Source organism: Nicotiana tomentosiformis, chromosome 8, assembly GCF_000390325.3.
Source record: "Nicotiana tomentosiformis chromosome 8, ASM39032v3, whole genome shotgun sequence".
Taxonomy (NCBI): Eukaryota; Viridiplantae; Streptophyta; class Magnoliopsida; order Solanales; family Solanaceae; genus Nicotiana; species Nicotiana tomentosiformis.
This window is the reverse complement of record NC_090819.1, coordinates 141,222,127-141,245,713: the sequence shown is the minus strand read 5'-3', so window position 1 is coordinate 141,245,713 and position 23,587 is coordinate 141,222,127. Positions and strand designations below refer to the sequence as shown.

Genomic DNA, 23,587 nt, shown 5'->3' with positions numbered 1-23,587 from the left:
CTAAGTTAAAACGATTGAAATCCATTGATGAATTCCATTAAAACTCTATACAACAAGAAAACATTAAAAAACAGAGAACATCAAATGAAGAAAAAATGGGGAAAAAAACAGAGAAGAGAATAGAGAGACGGAGAGAGAGAGATAGAGAAAGAAAGTGGGCAAGTATAAATGGATAAGGAAATAACCGATATTCCTTATTAAATTCCTAATATAAAGGGATACTCATTTAAAATTTATTTGTATATAATTGGTAAATTATATATGATCATGTAATTAAATTAAAATTTGAGTAGGAAAAATAATAAAATTTCAAATAGTGTATAGGAAGGTAAAAATCTCGAAAATCAATAGTATAGGTCCAACAAGCTAACTTCAAACCTTACCCTACCCGTGACGGGTCCATAAATTCTTCTATCCTTTCTTCTTCTTCTGTTTTTCTTTTTCTTTTTCTTTTTTCTTTCGCATTCTACTTTAAAATAATATCTTTCTTTTTCCTTTCTTTTTTGAATTCTCTATCTTCTTCACTTCATCATATCCACAATTGAGCTTTCTCAAAGTAATTCCTTTCCTCCTTTTTTAATTTTATCTTTCTTTTCCCTTTCTATTAATGTTTGTTTTCCAAATCTGCTTGACTTCATCCGATTAAACTTTATTTCCGCAAGGTTTCATGGTCAAAAACAAAGGATTAGGAATTAGCTATTGGTTACTTCAAATTAAATCAGTGTTTCGTCTCTATCTTGAGCACTATAAATAATTTATGTGACTATAAGATTTAATTCCTTGAGTCATATTTATATTAATACCAATAAGATTATTGGATTTTTGCCTCCAAAATTTTCACAGAAGTTTACTGTACCATGTAGTAACTCTTAAAATATTTTAAATTTTTTGCATCACTTGACATTATTATCAACATCAGTTTTACTTAAAATTAGAGTGCACTCATGATATTCAAATTTTAGATCCGCCTCTGACTAAATATCAACAAATTCTTGATTTGGTCCTTGTAATTTCTGATTAGACATATTTAACTTTTAATTTATTGATAATTCTATTCGACCCACTTTTTACCTATGAGGTTGGGTTTATTCCTAGACCATCAAAGTATCAAAATACTCCAATAGCAAAGTTACTCTTTCAGAGATACACATATATAGAATGGCAAACAACAACGAATATTATTTTAAGGTAAAGGAAAAGAGAGTTGGACTCTTTGACGATTGGGCTGGTAAGCAAACTAGGCCCAGTAGGGTTTAGATCAACAGCGGCAGACTCCAATATGCAGGAAAGGCAACCCAGGTCTGGAATTTGGGCCAGAGTTCCAAACAGACTCAGCAGGCCCAGTTATTGTAATGTTACTCCATATTTAAAAGTAATATACTTCAAAACAGTCTAAATAAAATGTATTTCCTATATAAACTATGAATGGATAAATGCAAAATTTAGTTTAATTGAGAGTTAAATGTGCTTTGCCAAATATTACAATAATCAAACTTAAAATTTACCAATAATTAAAGGACTAAAAGGGCTATTACTCCTTCCGTCCCATTTTATATAATGCAATAAAATCATATCATTAAGTACAAAATAAGTAACATTATATTTCGTCTAAATATAAAATATATCAGTAGACTAAAAGGAAAGTGAATAACCTAAATTAGGACAAAGTAAACATTAAGGAACATCACTTTTTTGTGTCATTCATAGAGGAAAGAGACAGAACCATCAATTGTTTGTACAATCGAAAACGACAGTTGAGCGCCAACGTTCCACCTCCTTCTCCAACTTCCTGCACACAACACCCCCCCTTTGGCTGTTTGAGATAGAGGCAAAGGTGGGTTCTAGCAAATCTCAGCAAATGGCAACCGGAAATGGCATTTTAACCACTACTAAGGTCGGATCTTGTTCAACCCTTCTGTCATTTTCACTAAAGATTCAATCTTTTTTTATGTTTCTGGCATCCCCCCCCCTCCCCCCTAAAGATTGCAGCTTTTTTGTATTCCTTGCATTTTTATTATAAAGATTGTATCTTTTTTATGTTCGTGGTATTTTATTCTCTGTTTTTGATTGATCCAACTTGCTGGCAAAAGGGTATTTTGAATTTGTATACCTTGAGATGTGTCTTGAGTTGTAAAGAAAATGCTACTATGTGGATATTCCACTTTGCTATATCTTTTTTGCAAAAATTGAGGGTAGGTTGCCCATTTTTCTATTCAGAGGTTTTGTTTGTAAAGCAAATGTTGCTATTTGGATAGTCTTTTTAATTTTTTTTATATGTAAACACCCCTCCCCCCCCCCCCCCCCAAAAAAAAAAAAAAAAAAAACAGCAGAACCCCTGCATCCAGGAGCATAGAGTAGCCATTGTCAACTATGCTTCTTGGGCGACTCGAATACCAACCTTATGGTTTGAGGTAGAGGATCATTACGATTAGGCTCATCCCTCATTTTGTCAGTTGCTACATAGATGTTTCATTAGGCTTAGAGTTGTTGTTTGTGAACAATGTATTAGATAACGGTTATCAATCAATAGGATAATATGATTGATGAATGCAATGTCCCTCCATGTACAAATATTTTGATTAGGAGAGTAAATAGTAACTCGGAGTATCATTTGATATGGGAATTACCTTTGATATTCTTTTTCCTTAAATCTTGCTTTTGGTTCTAGTTCATTATAAGCATCCTTATCAACCATAAATATAATTCATACCAAAGAATTTAATTGAAGTTGGTGAACTTTGTTAAGCAGTTCACTTCATTTCCAGTGAAACTTTTGATGGCAATGTTAAACTAATGTTTTACGAGATGCTTAAGAAAACAGAAGAATGCTGAAGAACCTTGAATTTGAACCCCAGGAGATAACCTAAAACATGAATTTGAAGTTTGGTATACTTATAATTTTCTTTATAACTCATATGAGTGCTTAAATAGGGGGAGACGTGAGATTGTCTCTAGAGACACGAGATTGTCTCTAGAGACGCGACTATCTGTGGAAACGTTATTAGTGTTATTTGTAGAGTAAGACCATTTGGGACAAGAACCACTGGTTAGAGCAAAACCAACCTTCTTGAAGTTGGACACTCATATTCAAATTCATGGTTTTGACACTTGGAATGTTGAGGTTAATACTCATCATCTTCCCTTTGTACAAGTTACATAATGGAGTTGATCTTGCTAGGACTATTCCGAGCTGGATGACTTCAGATGGCTTAGTGCTATTGGTAGATGTATGGCTAGTCAAATGTAGAAAATACTATGGTTACAATAGTCTACTTATATATGCAACACTTGTCATGATCTTCACCGGCGTTGTTTCCTGATTGTGTTTTGCAGGGTCAAGAAGAGCAAAATATATTAATCTCAGAGAGGGAAATTTTTGACCTATGTGGACCTCTGCATCTAACTGCTATTGACTGGTGTGTAAGTTCTTTGCCAATTTTTTTAAAAGTTAAATAGAGGTTTTGCATATATAAAGGTGATGGAATTATCAGAGATGTAATATAGGAAAAACTTCTAGTTATATATGGAACACTGAATGTAACTAAAGTGACATTAGTGAAACCCATGACAAATAGTGTACTGAATATTGAAGCAGCATTACACAAGTTTCCCTAGTCTTGGCTTTCTAAGTTATCATGCTAGACTTGAAGAAAGTATTATGCTGCTTTTTCATGAACGATAAAGGCAAAAACTAAATTTTGGACCAGTAAGGAGTTGGGCATAGATTGTCAGGTGCAATATTATTCATTTTAGGACACAAGAGTGTTGTGCTCTTCGATTTTAGATCTGCTTTGCACTGAGTGACTAGTCTAAAAATGCCATTACTGTCAAGTTCTTGCAAAGGAAGTGTCATGACCCAAACCGATGGGCCGCGACGGGCACCCGGTACCTTACTCAACCGAGTAACAACGTAACATATCTTTCTTATTACTTCATCATATACACGTGACATACGGGCCTAATAGGCCAACATGATCATTTATAAACTCAAAACATAGGCCGACAAGGCCGTACAATCATTCACGTACACGACATATGTCTACAAGCCTCTAAGAGTACATAATTGTCATAAAGGTCGGGACAGAGCCCCGTCATACCAAACCATACACATCTAAATCATACTGACCAAACAAGCAACTCCGGAGCAAATGGAGTGCACCAATATCTTCTGCTGAGCTGATCGCCTACTTGGAGGACTCTCGACCTGTCTATCGAGACCTGTGGGCATGAAACGCAGCGTCCCTAGGCAAAAGGGACGCCAGTACAAATAATGTACCGAGTATGTAAGGAATGAAAATCCGTAAATAATAGACACGAGAGAAACATGGAGTAAAAGACTCGACATGTACGTCTGCATAGCTCTGTGAATCATTTCATTTTTATAATGTCATGCATATGCGTATAAATGTCATACCATGCATTGGTATATGCGTTCATAACATCATCAAGCCTCTGAGGGCATCCCATCATATCATTTCGGCCACTGTGGGCAAATCATCAACGTATACCAGCTGATCAGGTGGTGGTGCGTATATAACGCCTTAACCTTTTCCCATATACATATAATATACGCGTATATAACGCCATATGGTCATGGGTCAATGTACATGTATAGATGCATGAAATGCATAAGAAATACGTTAATAAGATTTTCTCAGAATGTCATAAAAATAATATGCCTGTCGGATAAATTTTATCAAATCCGTATTTTTCTGAGACCCATGAATAGAAGATATAATAATAATTCACATGGGGAATCAAGAATATAGACACCCCTAATTTTTTTATGAATAGTCATTTATGGAAATTGTGCATTTGCTCGTTTCGTTCGTGTCATATAGATCATGCCAAAAGAAAGAAGGGATAACCTTAACATACCTGGAGTAGGGAAAAATCCGTATGATATTCTTGGAAAAGGTTGCACCGTACTCTCTTAGAATCACAAAATCTCGCGTTGCTAATGTGCTAAGAAATTTCGTCGGAATTGTTTTGTTGCAAGAATTTTGTTGAAAGCTTGTCAGATGGAGTTCTAGCGTCTGGTTTGGAAATGTCTTGAGTTTGAATTAGAAGGAAATCAAACTTGGAATGTCTTATGAGACCAACTTGTAAGAATTTCTAACGTTTTTGATTATAGTACTTTTGTATACAAATTCTAAGGAATTAAGTGTCTGTTAACTATCAATTAGGTTGCCACCTAATCAAAAGTGGCTAAGAGTCACTTATTTGGAAAGTGGCTTGCTGCCACGTTCCTTTTCCTTGCTTATCTTTAAAGACTTAGTTAATTAGTATTATCTTATTTAACTAATTAATCCCCCATTAACCAATAATTAACCAATTATCCACATAATTAAGAATTATCTCAAATCACTTAAATACTACTCACTTTTAACATACCTTATACACCTCACTATCATGGTCATGTGGTACCTTGTAGGGTACTAGTCCATAAATACCGGGCAAACTTCGACGAAATTCATTTTCTTCGATTTGCTTACCCTCTCATCTTCACCAATTTACTCATCACTTGTTTGAAATAGCATAATATTTGTAACCTCAAAATAATTTTATTCCCGAGCTTGCGTCGAATAACTTACGACGAAACTTTAATGTCCGAAAATGCGGGATGTAACATCCCATTCCCGAGCATTCATTAATTCACTTATGGCATACTTTCATGTACGAAAATATGGGTTGTAACAGGAAGATGTCGAAACATCAAATGGCTTGATTCATACTCAAATTACTACCTCCAATCTAGATTGATTCTGAACTTTTCCTTTATGGGATGTCATAGAAAATCCCCTTTATAATAATAGATTTTCTCTCCATATTTTACCCTTTTTCAAGATGTTTATCTCAAATATGAATAAATAAGGGTAGATCTGTTTCTCAAAAAGTAAATAAATAAGGGTAGATCTATCTAATCTAGTGTCGGAATGAGGGTATACAACATTCTATCCCTGTGCGCATAGTCAAAGGAGAAAGTTGGTTTGGGATGGACGGGGTGATTTTGCCTTTATGGCCCTGCATCTACCAAGTGAGAAGAGAGAGGCAAGTTCTCTTTAAGGATTTGAAGATGTCATGCCTGCAAGCGCCTAAATTAGCATGATATTGTTAATAGAATGGGTGGTGTACCAGTCCTCTTTCAGCAACAAGTTTCCTTGATCTTTCACCCGATGAACAAAATAGATGCACGCAGGAAAAAAGAATGGAGGAGCTGAAATTAGCTTTAACTCTGCATTCTTTTCTTATCTTTTCCAAATTATGAAGCTTAATGCTATTGTTTTGGGCAAGACTACTCAGGACTACTCACTCTAATCCTGCCCGACACTTCTCTTGCTTGAAAGTTGACTACTGGTGACATTTATTTGCTACCTAATGCAGGGAAAATGTTGCTCATCGACGATCAGTGGCTGCGAGTTTGGTTCAGGGTGTCTACATCCTAGAGCGAGACCGGCAAGAAAAGCGGCAGGAAGCTCAAGCTTTTGCTCCTCCGTGGTGGAAATATTTCCAATTTCAGTTATATCGCGTGCTTGTTGATGATGTTGATTCCTGCATTTTTGGTGCTATATATAAATTCGCACCCTCAAAATCTTATGATGATGGTTCCAAAGATAAAAGCCCGCGGTTTGTTATTGCTTTCCGTGGAACCTTAACCAAAGGTGATGCATTTACACGAGATTTAGAATTGGATGTCCACATAATCAGAAATGGACTTCATCAGACATCTCGCTTTGAAACAGCCATTCAAGCTGTTCGACATGTGGTTGCCACATTTGGAAGCTCAAATATCTGGCTAACCGGTCATTCATTAGGAGCTGCAATGGCAATGCTTGCTGGAAAAACGATGGCAAAGACCGGTGTATTTCTAGATGCATTTTTGTTTAATCCACCATTCTTGGCGGCTCCAATAGAAAGAATTAAACACGAAAAAGTGAAACACGGGATCAGATTTGCAACCAGTGTTATAACAGCTGGACTTGCTTTTGCTGCAAAGACTAAAAATGTGAATACTCGATCTGGAGATACATTCGTTGCATTATCTGCATGGACACCATGCCTATATGTGAACCCGTCTGATCCTATCTGCGCAGAATACATTGGCTACTTTCAACACAGGGAAAGGATGGATACGATGGGAGCAGGAATTATTGAGAAGGTAGCAACCCAACACTCGATCGGTGGTCTTGTCATGAATTTCATGGGGAAGGAATGTGATGAGCCGCTGCACCTTATTCCATCAGCCAATTTAACTGTTAATGTGACTCCTTCGTCGGACTTCAAAGAAGCTCATGGAATTCACCAATGGTGGAAACCTGATCTAGTTGTTGAGTCCAAGAAACACCAGTTCACATAACAAATGGTTCAAAACAAAAACCACTACTGCACTTGACAGATGATATGTTTGTCTAATTTGTTCCTCTCCTACTCCTAGGGTATATTTATAGTTGCGCCATAGCTTCTCTTGTACTGGTGCGAATGTTGTTTTAGAGATGCATTGTTACCTTCAATTTCTGTTTTGTTCATTCATGTTTCTATATTTTGGTGAATCCATCTACCTGTAATGCATAATATCACATTTAGAGAATTTATGTGAGCTAATTTTGAGTTATTTGTTTTTCACCTTCCACAATCTTGTATGTTCAAGCGAATTCTCATGAGATTCGTAATGAGGAATTGACTCGGAAAATTCCTAACACAGTTTAAAATATATTACTTATTACACCTTTTGGAAAAAAACAACTCCAGTAAAACTAATACTCCCCTGTTTCAAGTTCAAATTAAATGATGTACTTTTTTTTTTTTTTTTAGTGTGTTCCAAAATAAATGACACATTTTTAAATTTGAAAATAGTTCAATTTTAAATTCTTCATTTTATCAATTTTACACTTAATGAGAAACTTTATAACTACAAAAATAGCATGATCCTACAAAATATTTACCCCTCAAGCTTTTAATAGCATAAATTTTATTTTTTTATTTTTATTTTTAAAATTTCGTGGCGAATCAAGCGAGAGTTTAACTAGCCTTATATAGACTGTCTCAGTTATATTTTTACTCTAGATCCATTTCTACTCAAATAGAGTGTACATGAAAAAGAAGTTCCTTACAAACTCCAATCCCAAGGAACCTAACCCCACATGGAAAATGAAATGAAATGAAAGTGTTTCAGAAAGGACTTCGCCAATAATGTCACTTTGTTTGAAGACGCGCCCCATTTTTCCTGTGCGGCTTGTACACGCTAGCCACTTTCCACTACTCGGTCTCTGTGCCCACTTATCAAATCACTCACCATTTATTTTTAGAGATTAGAGCCCGTTTGGATATAATTTGTTTTTTTAATCATAAAATTTTTAATTTTTATTTGAATATAAATTTTAAATTTTTGATTTTTTTTAAAAAAATCTAAAAAATTATTTTTCAAAATTCACTCAAATTACTCACGTCCAAACACAACTCTAATTTTCAAATACTATTTTCACTTTACTTTTTTTTTTTTTTTAATTTTATAATTCTTTTGTCCAAATGCCCACTAAGTATTTGAAATTTAATAGTCTAATTAAGTTGGATTTGAGTCAAATAAGTCTTCCTTTTGAAATATGAACCTTCTGACTACTCATATCAACACTAACGTATCCGTTTGGAAGCTTAAGTCCTTTTTTTGGGCCAAATTATAATTATTTGAAACTTTTTAAGGACTTTTTAACATGTTAAAACTTGACAAAAAATTTATGTCCAAACATATTTTCAGTTTTGCATCAAATTTGCTTTTTCAAAAAATATTTGGTAATCTATGTCCAAACCGGATTAATTGGCTTCTCCCAAATTAGAAAAGCGTTCTCTTTTTACAATCTTGCCAATCATTAACTTTAGGAAAAGCAAGAAAGAATATACTTTCCAGCTAATATTGCTCATAAAACTCAAAACGCTTTCATGTTTTTTACTTCTGTTTTGGAAAATTGACTTCTAGGTATGTAACAACTATATGAGGTTTTTTCTTCTGCTTATAAATTCAATTAAGAAACAGACGTAAGTCATTTGCAAGCAAATACCACTTCTCTTTTTACTACTATACCACCAATCCATTATAAGAGCAAGTAGATCTTGATTTTTGATTGTAGATTCTGCAAATTATTTTATTCTGCTTATTTATGATCCTAAAACTTATTTAAATGAAATAACAATTGAAACAAACACTCAAATATTCCATTAAAGAATGCATTTTCTTAGGTTTGACTAGATCAAAGAAGCCAGGACTCACATGTTGCTAAGCAAATAGAAAAATTAGTTTCAACAATAAAACAAATCATATGACACCCATTTAACTAAAACATTTTTTTGCTAAACCACATGAAGCCCCTATTAGGAAATATTTTACCACAAAATGGGATTTTTTAGTCAGACCCCAAAAGTAAACACAAGTGGAAAACCAAAAAAAAATTATACAACACTTTTTTACAGTTACTCTGAAAATTCATCAGCAAAACACAAAAAGAGAAATTTAAAAGAAAAAATAAAACTAGAAAAGAAGAAAATTGAACTAAGTACAGTACTAAAGAAACTAACAGTGGAAAGCTGTAACAGATCCATCACTCACAGAAATAGCCACTCTACATTCAGCTTTAGTCTCCACATGATGAGTGAAAAAATGGAGCACTCTGACCCGACCCGCCATTTCAATCCTGGACTCCACCTCCAAACTGGGTCCGACCCGAAACCCACTCAACCCATCAGTAACAGTAGGTCCCACACTCTCTGGTAGCCCATTCACTGCTAAAGGAAAAGACTTTACAGAAAATGTAGCAGCCATATACTCAGTCCGACCCGAATTAATCTTTCCAGCGGGTACGAACATAAACCCGACTTGATTACCCGAATAAAGGAGCTGAAGTGAACTGTCGTAGTGAGTAAAAACATCATGATTCGGGTTCTCTATAGAAACGTACTGAGAAAACGTGAAGTTAACGGTGCCGTTAGAAGTAGAGAAAGTGGGAAGCTGAATAGAGTTAACGGTGATAACGGGGTCTTTGGGTTTGAAAACAGTGAAGTAAACGATGAGGATTACAATGAGGATGAAGATTAAGAAAATGGTGGCGACAATGCATGAAGCTAAGTTTGTACGTCCACTTGGAGGTTTACGAGACTTAACCATTTTCTGAATCTTGAAATGTGGCTAAAGTTGAGAACTTTTTTTTGTGTTTAGAGAAAAAGACAGAGATACTGTTTTTTGGATTCGGTGCCTGAAGACAAGAAAGAAAGAGAGTGAGTGTGTGTCTGTGTGTGTGAGAGAGAGAGAGGATTCACGAAAGTGATAAAAGAGTGTCTGTGGACAGAGTGTGAAAATGGAGACTTTTTTGCAATTTGGCTTGCGTAATTTCTGTTCTTTTTGCCAAAAGAATTGAGAACCGGGAAAAGAGTTTGGTTCGGGTGGTTTTTTTATTTTGTTTTGTTTTTCTGTTTTCTTTTTTTTTGGAAGTGGGATGAGTTAAATGAGAGTCCAAAATCAAAGTAACAACGAAGTGAACTCAAGCGAACAAAATAGATAGTAAAAAAAAGGGTGAATGAATCTATGTATACCGATACATACTCTATACTAACGGGTTAGTTATCTCGTTAACGTATGAAGCATGTATTGTGCTATATGCTTCCTTTTTACTGTCTAAATTTTCTGTCTATCTAGGTCAACTAAAAATCAATATGTATTAACAGAAGTAACCAAAAAACATTACTTATAATGGGTTTGGTTGGGGAGGGTGTGGTTAGGGGGAGGGTGAAAACAAAAAGGTTAGGTAACACTAGCTTGTAATTGGCAACCCCGGGGTAAACTTGGCGATGTTATTGCAGTAAAGGCAAATATCTTTAAAATTATGATCTATCCAAATTAGTGAAACAGAAAACTTTGCTTTAACCTGAAATGGTAGTATACTGCCTTATACATGAATTTTTTCTTTTTATAGTATGACATTGTTAGTTACAAATAGAAAATGTTGAATTCGGATAACATAATGTACTTTTCAAACTCAGGTATGTGCAATTCGATTTCATTAATGTTAACTCTTTGGCTTTAGTTTCTGTCATTTTCTAAACTTCTATAGGATTATTTATAAATTAGCTTAATGAGTTTTTTCTTAAAAGGAGCTGTCTTTTCTTTTTCAAAGTAAAGGTAGCTATCTCAAGCTAAAACTTTTTGACTCTTTTTAAATCCAAAGCATGCAAATCAAAGGTGAGAGATAATACGTACAATCGGACAATGAAATTTATTCGTACACAAGACGAAATATGTAACTATTCATAGTAAGTAGCAAAGTCTAATTATCTAATATGATAAGAAGGAAAATAGAGCAGAAAATAGAGTATGATAACATCAAGTTAAGTTATTTATAACAAACATGTAACTATTCAATGCAGGTTAAGAGAAATTGCTGCTGCTGCTGCTGTTTTATGAAGATTTCAAGAAAACCACATCCTGATTTAGATATTGTATTAGTATTCATGTACTCTATGGTTAATATTCAAAAGGCCGCGACAGCAGCCAATATAATCAGTTTTTGCCGAAGGCGAGCCTTGGAGCAACAGTAAAGTTGTCTCAGCGTCACGAGTTCGAGCCGTAAAATCAGTTATTGATGCTTGCATCAGGGTAGGTGCGGCCCTTCCCCAGATCCTGCGTAAACGGGGATGCTTCGTGTACTAAGCTGCCCTTTTTATCTACCCCACGGAGAATATAAGGAATTGCAGCACAGAAAACCTAAGTTGCTCGGACACGGGTGCAGATCTAGAGGTCGGATCTTTCAAGATGTAAATTTTAAGATTCGAGGATACGGATCCTAGTACGGATACAGGTGCGGGAATCCGGCTAAAAATAATTTTAAAAAATAAAAATCTCTCTAATTTATGAGAAATTTTGTGGCATACTTACGTATAGCTTGTAAAGTGTGGATTTCCTTTTTATTTTCAAGTTGTAGATAAGTAAAAGATTGATTTCCTAGATAAGATATGCTATTTTCTTCAAATTTATCCTAGTTTTAGTTCTGATTTCGGTAATCAAATTATATCTCGTCTCGAATTTTTCTGTCCGTCGTGATCAAAGTACCCAAAATTGTTTGACCAGATCCGGTACGGATCCCATACCCACACCCATACTAGTGTCGTGTCGACACGGGTGCGGCACCTAAACTGCCATGTCGGAACAACTTAGCAGAAAACTAAGTAAACTATAATCCAGACACCAGTTGTATTGTATCAATCTCTTTTTAATCTTTTCACTGGCTTTCTTTGAACCTTTTAGCAATACATAAAATTTCAAAACAGGTAAGGAATTTGTGTTACAAGTTGCCTTGTTCTAATAAGTCGGTATCACTTTACTCGTCGAGAAAGGATACAAAGACAACTGTTTATAGAGTAACAGTTTATTTTATTTATTATTTATTGCATATTGCAACTTCTGGTCCATATTTGGAAAACCATCAAATTGGTAATGTGCAGAAGTTGAGGAAAAGGTTTCTGACCATAGACGACAAAGTCAGTCATCCACCTTTACTATCTCTCCATTCAGTCCATTTTTATATATATGGACTGAATGCTATATACATACAACAGATACATATACTTACAATCCGTGGAAGATTTATATTTTGAGCTTCTCAATCTTGATATCCATGAGCTTGGATACAGTTTCAAGAAATGCAGCTTCAGTCATGCCGGGAAGAATGAAATCTTGAGCATCGCGAACAATTTCCTCGATAACAGATTCCTTGTTCAAGGTTTCCCTGCACATCATGTTTCCTATGTCAAAGGGAGTAAGTCCTCTCTTTACCCCTTTCTTCAGAAGCATGGTTGAGATACGAAGAGTACGAGCACATTCAACAGACAAATCCAGTCCGTAAAACTTAAGAAGGTCAATGTCTTGTTCAGCATCCAGGGATTTAATGTACTCAATAGTTTCTAGAGAGTAAGGCTGACGGGCTTGTGGCCAGTAGAGCCAATCAAAGGTGCAATCCTCGAACTGCAAAACACAAATTTGTGAGTGGAAAGTTCTAAATTGTAAGAGAAGAAAACTTCAGTTATTAGAACAACTTGTTGAAAGCAAGTAGATCTTCCATTTCAAACCAATAGAGGGACATGATGAATCACGAGTGTGACACAGATATCGCAATATAAGAGATCTTAAGATACCAAAATAAAAGTGCTACTTAATGCATCAAAAAGTAACATCAAATGTTGATTTCAAAGACTTCTATGTATTTGGAGGTGGGAACGAGACCTAAAGGTAGGAGAGGTGATATCCAGTTAAATCATCCCTATCTCTAGTGGAGTACATTATATTGAGCAATTATTAAGCTCATCAACAGGGTAAGCATACTTATCTTAATATCCTGATTAATTACAAGTAATGCACAGGCAGGCTGAGAACAATTCTTTGGTATCAAAGCTAGGCCCCACCGAAGTATTTCCAAATCAGAACAATCAATTACACATGACCAAAATATTAGATGTATTCACAAGGCCAGAAAAACATCAGGAAAAGAAACAGAAATGGAGTTTATGCATTTGTTCACATGAGTTCTAAGCACTTCCACGCCTTAATAATCAAGTTTATGAAAATGAAAATTTACTAACAAGAAAGCAATCATAAGCTGAAAGCATTGCTTAACATCTAATTTGTCAAACGGCATTTATAAGGACTAACAAAATGATCACTTACATTCTCAGGCAAGCAGTAGCCATGGTCAATTGGAGTAAGCACGATTCGCCCTTTTTCCCCTTCCCTGCTCACAAGAATATTCCCAGCATGCCTATCTGCATTTGCTGTTCTTATATCAAAGACAGTAATCTTATGAACTTCCTCCACAGGAAATTCCCCAGGACCCCTATCCTCACAATTTCCTTCATTCTTCATAAACAACTGCAGTGAACCAAACTTAATGTACTCTGACGACCACTCAAATCCATTAGGATGATGAAAACCATTGTGCAAACACTGAACCATAGCAGTAGGAGGCACACCAGAAAATCCAATCTCACCATTGGATAATGATCGGCGTCCTCTCTTCCTCGGATGATCCAGTAGAAAAGCTGCAACTTCCCTAAATGCACCTTCTCCTACTCGGGTTCCCCTTTTCAACCCTTCACCATTGGTTGATAAAGGTAGTCCTTGCGGGTTATTCACAGCAAGAGGTTCCTCGTCTACGGGCTTAAAAATAGCAACATACTTGTTGCCAGATCCATCCTGCATAAAATAAGTTCCTCCACTCCCTTCAGACGATCTGATCGGTCTATTTCCTTTTGTCAACCCGTCACACGCAGAGCTGATCATGTCGCAAATAGATGCAGGCAGTTCTATATTTGGATCAACAACAATAGGTTCCAAGAATTGGACGTCCCTCTCGACATGCTTAGCTCGAACCTTTGCAAATTTTTGAACTAACAAGTGAATCACAGCATCAGCAGTAACATCATCAATGAGCTTCTTATCCTCAAGCTTCTCACCATTACAGAAAAGCTCATGAACCTTAAGCTCCTCACCAAAATCTTTGCCTTTCTTCAATATGGTACGCTTTAGATACCCGATATCTTGATGCCTATCAACAGGAAATTCAAATTCCTTGCCACAAGTAGTCCTAACAGTGATAACAAGGAGACCAGATATCTTCAGGACCAAATGCAAAACATTCCCATTACTAACTCCATAGTCCTTAACCAATGATTCATTTCTTGCCAGTTCTCTACCTCCAAAAACTAGCTTCTGCATCTTAACCACAAACCCTTTACATGTTTGGATCTTAAGTTTCACTTCACCAATCGAATCAGATTCCAACACGCGCATTGGAATCACAGAACCAGCCACAGTAATGTATATTACAATCGATTCATTCGTGCAAAGAGCCAAAGGGCCATAGATATGTCTCGTAGACCGGACAGACTCTTCTTGAACCGGACTCAAAGCCACATCCACAGCAGACATTGCGAAGATTATAACACAAAGGCTTTACAAAACTAGCCCCTTTTCTCCTTGATGACTATGTAATTGTTCAAAATCCTAAACAAGGCATCAACAATGTGCAAAATGCAAGAAATTTGAACCCCTTATACCAAAAGACTCAACCTTTAACTAAGGATACACAAAAAAGAGATAAAATCAAAAACCAATAAAGACTCAAACTCTCTTATTGTCTTTCAGAAACACAAACAGAGCATTACCTAAACTGTGAAATAGGAAATGCCCAATTTGAAATTGATCCAAATCACCTTAGAAATGCTAAGCTAGAAGATCAAGAAGCTGAATAAATCTTCAAAGGTTCAATCTTTTTTGGGAAATTTTCAAGAATGTGAGAAGTGAGAATAATGGGGGACACTGGGGCTAACGTTTTTCAACAATAGAGTGGATTCTTTACCAGTAGAAAGAATCAAAAGGCAAAATGGTCAATGAAGAAAAGCTTATATAATTACTTACATGGCATGGAAGGATTTTTTTATTTTTTTCTTTAATATTATTATTATCCTCCCTGCATTTCCCGGAATTGGATGTCGGAAAATTCAAAGTTGTATCCGGTTTATTCGCCGGCTTTTTGAAGTTTTCCGGTAGAAATGTCGATGAGGGAGAAAGAGAAGGTGAAGAGTGGAATAAGCGGAATTGTAGCCGTTGCCTTAGCAATTTGCTTTTGACTATATGACTCATAAAAGCATTTAGAAGCATAGCTTTATTTCCTTCACTTGCCTTCAATGTTTAGCTTTATTTCAACATAGTATAATATTACTTCAACATTTATCCACGTGTCAGTGTCACTCAAACTTTGGCTAAAAAATAGATTCGAAGGATTTCTTTTTCAGGTAAACTTATGTATGAATGAACTAAGAAAATTTTATCCCAATCATTTTCTTAATTAAATACCTTGAAATTTTTTTAACTTAAAAAATGAACCCAAATAAAGCGTAATGGACATAAAATTGATATTGTTGCCATATTTAGTTAGAATTGAGATTAGTTGGTTTATTAATTGAGAGACGGTGTTGTTCGTGTCATTTGCTATGATCTTGAATTTGCTACCTCCTACCAACATAGATATTGAGTAATTTTATCCACCAAAACTTAAGCAGATAAAAAAAAATTTACATACATATTTTTAGTTTTGTTGGAATTTGAATCGAGATATTATGATTTTTCACTCACTTTATTGATCACGGTTAGTGTAATTTGATTGGGTTGAATTGTTGTTATTTACCTTCTCTTTACGGTTATTAAGTCATATTATTATAAAGAATGTCAAAGTTGGTTTTAATATAATCTGGTACAAAAAAATATCTAAATTATTATTTTTTGAAATTAAATACTATATATTGTAGTCTATCTTCTAGTATATCTTTAGGCTACAATTGATAAGTCCTTCTCTTGGAAAATTGTTTCACTTCTTTGACAAAATAAAAATTATAGTCATTCCTTATACTTATCATTTGTGCAAAATCAAAATTTAATATATTTCTGGAAATTTTTATAATAGAAGCATGTTAATTGAACTTTTTATTTTAAATTCAGTTTATTGTGCACAAAATAAAATAAAAAAATAAAAAGAAAAGTACCAAATAGTGGAGTGACATAGTAAACACCGTGGCACCAGGAATAGGTTCCAAATTAGCATTACATATCCAGAAAATCTCTCTTGAAAATTAGTAACAATTACTGCTAATTCCTGTCTTCAAGAAGAAATGCTTTCCTTGAAGATTTTTCACCTTTTACTCTCCTTTCAATTGCTACAGCAAAAGTAAAACAGTAGAAACTGGGTAATTTATGAAAGCATTTTTTGTTTTGTTTTTGGGACACCATATTTGTTCCTTATTTGCCAAAAGTAAAACAGTAGAAACTGGGTAATTTGTGAAAGCATTTTTTGTTTTGTTTTTGGGACACCATATTTGTTCCTTATTTGCCATATTATTATTATTATTATTATCATTCTCGTATTACCTTATTCTTCAATTTCTATTACTACTTGTTGTTTTCTTTGCTTCGCTTATTTTATTGCTTTGTTATTTTGCTGTTGTAACTATTTTTGTCTCTATTATTTTTAATATGGCTTCTTCACTATTATTTTTCTTTGTCAACCCTGCTTTGAAATGCTTGTCTTGAGCCGAAAGTCTATAAGAAATAATTTCTCTATCTCCACAAGGTAGTTGTAAAGTCTACGTATGCACTATGCTTCCTAGACTCCATATGTTAGAATACACTGGTATAATATCGTCGTCGTCGTTGTTGTATTAATCACCTATAACCAATTTACATCATTTCTCTTTTAATATTGAATTCTTGCAACTCTAAGCTACAAGAAGCCATAACTAGAAGTAGAAATATCTTTAATTTAAAGGTTCAACCAAACAATAAATTGATTAGATCTGAAGTACAGTCAAAATGTACAATAATTTTAATAAAGTACTTTGAATGTATTTATCAGATATCCAACAGGGAAAAGAATAGTACTACTCGTATAATTAAAGTTCTGAATTATGGTTTAGTTTACGTTTAACTTAATGATGTACCCACGGTTTTTTGTCTCCTTTCTTTAGCAAACATTGAATCAGTGTGTTGAAATTTGCAATCTACAAGGAAATTTCTTTGTATAATAATAACAAAAAAGAGGACAAGTGGAGATGTTCACTGAACCTTGCATCTTATTAAGTAACTCAAAAGCCTTAATTATTGTCCCCAAACATAATAACAAAGATATAAAGTAGAAATCTCACTTTAAAAGATCGCCTAATAATGGAACAAATTGAAGTGCGTGTCCATGTTATATAGAATTATAGATCATAGGATTAAATAATACTGCATTCTCTTTTTTCCGATTTAATTTAGATTTTTTTTAAAAAAAAAAGGAGTATGCCGGAGCAGTTGGTGAATTTAACGTATTTTCTATTTCCGAATTCTTATTCTAATAAATCAGTTGAACTGTTGAAGCAAAAGAATTTGCAGGTGTCTTTTCTTTTACTAGAAAAATAGAGAGATTATCTTAGCAAAGCTTACAAGAGATTCAAAAATTATGATCGCCGAAAGCTCCTATACTTCACAACGGTGCTTTTCTCTTGGCATTTTTTGAAGCTAAAATAAGGATAGGTGCTTTGGTAAAAACTTACATGTAGGGACGTCAAATGGGCTAGTCGGATCGGATATAGGCGGGTCGAAAAGGGTTAATACAAAAACAGATAACATATTCGTCCTGACCTATATTTAATACGGATGAAAAATGAGTTAATCGACGGATGATATGAATATATCTATATTATCCATGGTTTTTCGAATATGATCATTTTTGGGAGAATTCCTAGTCTCCCAAACTTGAGGAACTCTCAATTTGGGTATTACAAATGTAAAAGTTAAACTCGATGGTTATCCATTTTTAAGTGGATAATATGGTTATGATCTATATTTGATAATTTTTTAAAATTTTTATTATCCAACCAATTCTTTAATAGATAATATGAATGAGTAACTGTTTTTTTTATCCATTTTACCACCACTACTTACATGTAAGGTTACACCAAATAAATAAATACATGATCATCTTTACAATTATGATTATCATTAAATTATAGTTAAATAATACATATTCTTCCCTTAATTTATTAATTAATTATAATAAATTAGTATAATTTGGTGTAAACAAAAAAAAAAGACAACAACAACATATGCTTTGCTCTTGGCATATTTTGAAGCTTGAAGCATAGGACAAGTGCGCGCGCTTGTCGGTTCACTGGCCATAGACCGTTGAGGGTGGCTTTGAATCAGATCTTGTCTCTCTCTCTCAGCTTTATAAATTATCCTTTTATATTTATGCTCTTTTTCTTCTGTTTTTGTATGTTCAAATGTGTCACTAGTTTCAAGCTGAAGAAAGCAGCAGAAATTTTTTATTACGTTTGTTTTTCTTGGTTGGTTTATAGGATGTCAACGATTTGGATGAGTCAAGATGAATTGAATTGATAAATAAGTCAAAGCTCAACTATCATAGATCAAAATAGATTGGGTGCAAACTCAACCCGTCAAAATCTAAATCAAATTTTCTTTCTTATTCGTACCGATTGTTTACATCAATGCAATAAATACATAACATATATCTTCAAAAATATGATTATTATTAAACTATACTTAATTAAACATATTTTTACTTAATTTATTACTTAACTATGATAAGTACGGTATGATGTAAACATCCGGTGCTAGTAAATTTTCGAATGTTGTCGAACGAGAGGGTTGGGTTACATTTAGATAGGTCAAAACTGGTAGAGTTGATGAATAAATCATACAGTAACTCAATTATCATTGATCAAAATGAGTTAGATCAATTTAAGTTAAACAGCAAGTCATAATCCAACCAGTCAAAATCAACCAAAATTTTCAGTTTCTTATAATTTCTTTAATTACAACAAAAACTACGCATGTGTTCCGAACAAGTTGGTAAAGAGAATATTAAAAGGGTTTTCTTTTCTTTTTTTTCCTTCAAGAGAAGGGTATGGGTGAAAATGTAGAAAAAGAATATACATAACAAACTAAACAAAAAGATGTCTTTCTATTCATTGATAAAATTCTTTGTATGGATCAATTTGGACTACTGGACATCATTAAAAATGTTCTTAGCTCTAGATAAGTTGGACAAATTATACTGTTTTGGGCTAAAATTGACTCTCTTACATTGATAAATATCTGCTAAGAAGTTAGATTCATCTTTTAATATGTTTGCACCTATTGGTTTATAGGCCTTTTTCTCAGGTAAGTTGAGAAATTTCTCAAGCTGAAGTATACTACACTTCTAGTTAATGACTTGAGTGAACTGACAGAATGAGTTTTGTCATTGCAGACATATCACAGCTGCATTTCCTAGTTTTTGTGCTGTAACTGGAAATGAATACTCAAATTTAAAAGGCTCTCCGCGTTATAATCCCAAAAATAGAACACGCAAAGAATGCTATATCAACTATGCAATATTCAGAAATGAGAATGCTAATCAGCATAGAATGAGAATATGTCTAGGTCCAATTATCTGGCGCTTTGAGCTAACATGTCCTGTAAGTTCATTGGGTAGCACATAGGTGTGTGCAAGCCGGACCATACATTGTCAGCAAGGATCGCGTTCACAGCATCAGTCGGATGAAATTGATCCCACCAGATATGATTTGAGGCGTTACTGCACGCCATTTCAGGGGAAATGCACAAGATCCAGCCTTTGTATTTGCCTAAACCACAGCAAGCCTCATCTGTTACATTGAAACCTGTAATGGAAATGATTAAAAGACGTTAGACTGGATATATGATGCGTCCTGTCAAATAAATCTTTATAGATCATACGGATGGATCACTCACCATAACGGTCGTGATTCTGAATGATGTCCATTGAACCTTCAAACGCGTCACAGAAGATGACAGTGGCACCAACAAGCTCTTCATTGAGTTCTGCTACGATATATCTAACAGCAAAGTTGAACTCGAGTATCATGTCGTTTATGGTTTCGACACACTGTCCATTCTTGCTATGGTATAGCCAAAGGTAATAAGGAGCACAGCCTATTGGAGCCAGTCCCATTACAACCACCTTTCTTACATTGGCATTGTACAAGTTCTGTTCCACCAGTATATACACATTAGATAAATTCCTAGAGAAAGCTTTAGAAAGCATTGCTGACATATAGAGAAGCAGAATAAACCTGTAGAACTAAAGAATCTTGGAAGAACAGTAGAGCAGTAGGGGGAATCGAAACATGTTAGAGCACGATAAAGTGAACAAGGTGTGAGCGGTAAAGTTGCAAATAGTGCTTGCATAGAATAGTTTGTTGCTGTTTCAAGATATCATCAAAGAGGAGAAAGGAAAATGTGAATGGTTTAAGTGACAATAAAAGTTGAAAAAAATCATATTCTTCTTGTTCTAATTTTGCTAAATCAATTACTGGATTTAGCCCTGTCCCTAAATATGTAAATATTCAGTTTTTCTACTTTCTAGCCATATAGGTGTCTTACAATCTGTGCTAGATAGGGAGACATTATTTAACTTAGAACTCTAACAACAAAACTGCAAAATTCAATACATCTAAAAGTCACAGAAGACAATAAAAGGTGGTGTTAAGATAACACTGCACCTTAATCTCTTGTTTCATTGTCTGTGCCAAAAACTGGTTGAAGCTCCAGGGTAAGTAAACAGACTGAACATCAGATACATTCCGGAGATAGTAATGAATGTAGTCGTTGGTTCCAATCGAAATGTAGAACACAGAAGTTGATATCAGATCAGCTGTTGCTTCTTCACCAATGGTCATTATAAATTGCTGAATAGTATCAGTAACCTGCTCTATTTGTTGTGCAAGGGAGATATGCTGACCCTGCACAAGTATTGCTTATCTAGTTTAATCACTTATCTAAGCACTAAACTCATCAACTTAATATAAAATTAATCATACAGTTCCAGACTTCCAGTGTATAAGATTATTAAAACAGAAAGTGTGTATATATATATATATATATATATATATATATATATATATATAATGAAAATGTACCAATTCAGAGCCACTTGAGAAAATAATGCCAGCACCAGCAGAAGCATAATTAACACCAAGAATCATGTCTTCAATTGAACCAGCTTGCCCTAGATAACTTGGCACAAATGGTAACCCAATACGCACAGCTGATATAATCAAATCCACAAAAAGAATGGAATTTAGCAATCTTTACCTAAAAATTCCACTAACTATAGCAAGAATTTATCAACCAATTCTCCAAAATAAATAATACTAATAAGAACAAAGACTTCACAAAGTCAGTACTAAAATTTTGAGTTTTACTTTTTAAGAGGATAAAAAGCAAGAAATTAACATGCTAAAGACTCATAAACCATTTCAGTGAAATTTGAACCATTTTTCTCACTGACAATCAATCACACAATTAACCAGCATCAATCCCAAAATTTCACTAATCCAACAGAAAAATTCTCAATATTTTCACAAAGCTCACTAACCCAATTGAAAAGTTCTTAACTTTTTCACAAATCTCACTGACCCAATTGAAAATTTCTCAACTTTTTAACAAAACTCACTAACCCAATTGAAAAAATCTCAACCTTTTCACAAATCTCACTAATCCAATTGAAAAGATTCTCAATTTTTTCACAAAACTCACTAACCCAATTCAAGAAATTGAAAAAGAAAATTACCAAGATAATCGACAGGGATTCTTCCATTGCAGAAGCGTCCAGTAGGTTGATGAGTATCAAAATCACGTCCATAAGGAAGCCTATCGGCACGAGCAAAAGTTCCAAGAAAATTGTTAGTACCACAATCAACTGACGAATCACCAATTACGAACAGAGCAGGAACAAGAGGTTCTATAGTAGGAGGAAAAATCGGAGCTGGAGAGATTGAAAAAGAGGGCGAAAATGGTGAAAAATCAAAAACAGAATCATGGGTTATGAGATCTTGAGGGTAGATGAGAGCTAAGGTTTTTGGGTATGTGAAAGAAATGAAGATGAAGATGAACAGAATCTTGATTGCAGAAAAATCCATTGTAGAAACAGAGAAAGAGTAAGAGAAAGAAGAAGAAAACCAGTATATAACTAACTGCTACTATTATAAACGGCTTTTGGCGGGGAAATGTAACCAACTGAAGGAGTTGTATATATTAAAAATCTTTAAATTACCTTGTTATTATTGTTTTTTCTCCGGCAAATTGTCCTATTATTTTTACACCAATAAAATGTATTCTATTTTAGGGAAAAAAATTGTATTTTTTATTGACCCCTAATGTCTTAAACAAGACTTTTTCCTAATGATTGGGGTATGAATGAACAAAAAGAGTATTTTTTTTTCCTATACAATATTTGAAACCTATTTATCAAAATCGTCCTAGTTTTGTATGTTACCCACCCTAAATAAGGATTACTTACAAATTATATATAATCCATTATTAGTGTCTTAAATTAGGGGATTCAGTTATATCCTTTTCCTTTTTTCTCTTCTCTCCTCTCCTCTCCTCTTTCCCATTCACTGCCGCCTCTCTCGTCAATTTTTCTTTCTTTCTTCATCACTCTCTCTCTCACCGTCTCTCTCTCAATAACATTTGTGAATGATCACTTTGTTCCAGCATTTTTCTACTTATTCTTCGCACTTTACCATTTTGCCAAAAAATAATTAAAACTAGATTAAGCACAAAACAAATAACAGGTGGCAGTTATACTTCTTCTTAACCATTCCTTTTGTTGTCTTGCAAATAGGTACTCCTCCTAATCAACTGTTTAACAGGCAGCCCCCCAAACACTTCTTTCTTTCTCTTCAAAAAACCGCCCCACACAAAAGAAAAAGCAAAGCATCGTTAAACAGTATTGTAGTTAGAAAATGAAGTTGGAATCTGATGGATAAATTAAGGAAATGTATTTATGTATTTTATACTATTGTAGTTTATAGAAGTGCATGACGAAACGGAAGAGAATTAAATATATTTCCTTAATTGTCACCGTCATACACTATTTGATTTAGTTTTGCTATTGTTTTGTTTTCCTGATATTTATTTAGTAAACATAGAATATTATTTTTATTTTATTCTACCACTTACTAATGAAATAAA

General features: G+C 34.3%; 4 protein-coding genes across 4 annotated transcripts; 1 reads left to right on the top strand and 3 right to left on the bottom strand.

The window, feature by feature from the left end:
* The first annotated feature begins 1,645 nt into the window (after positions 1–1,645).
* LOC104089508 (GDSL esterase/lipase At4g10955-like) lies at positions 1,646–7,612 on the top strand. The gene is made up of 3 exons (XM_009594425.4): positions 1,646–1,894; positions 3,334–3,416; positions 6,385–7,612. Exons 1-3 carry the CDS (start codon positions 1,859–1,861, stop codon positions 7,355–7,357), a joined length of 1,092 nt encoding a protein of 363 aa, XP_009592720.1. The 5' UTR covers positions 1,646–1,858; the 3' UTR covers positions 7,358–7,612.
* A 1,703-nt stretch (positions 7,613–9,315) lies between these two features.
* Positions 9,316–10,512, bottom strand: LOC104089509 (uncharacterized). The gene has a single exon (XM_009594426.4). It carries the CDS (start codon positions 10,151–10,153, stop codon positions 9,563–9,565), a length of 591 nt encoding a protein of 196 aa, XP_009592721.1. The 5' UTR covers positions 10,154–10,512; the 3' UTR covers positions 9,316–9,562.
* Positions 10,513–12,391: 1,879 nt separating this feature from the next.
* Positions 12,392–15,667, bottom strand: LOC104089510 (phosphatidylinositol 4-kinase gamma 4-like). The gene is made up of 2 exons (XM_009594427.4): positions 13,703–15,667; positions 12,392–13,003 (listed from the first exon to the last, which is right to left on the bottom strand). Exons 1-2 carry the CDS (start codon positions 14,960–14,962, stop codon positions 12,626–12,628), a joined length of 1,638 nt encoding a protein of 545 aa, XP_009592722.1. The 5' UTR covers positions 14,963–15,667; the 3' UTR covers positions 12,392–12,625.
* Positions 15,668–19,918: 4,251 nt separating this feature from the next.
* LOC104089512 (GDSL esterase/lipase At5g08460-like) lies at positions 19,919–22,604 on the bottom strand. The gene is made up of 5 exons (XM_070182900.1): positions 22,182–22,604; positions 21,529–21,656; positions 21,112–21,351; positions 20,342–20,597; positions 19,919–20,250 (listed from the first exon to the last, which is right to left on the bottom strand). Exons 1-5 carry the CDS (start codon positions 22,528–22,530, stop codon positions 20,018–20,020), a joined length of 1,206 nt encoding a protein of 401 aa, XP_070039001.1. The 5' UTR covers positions 22,531–22,604; the 3' UTR covers positions 19,919–20,017.
* Between the last annotated feature and the right edge of the window lie 983 nt (positions 22,605–23,587).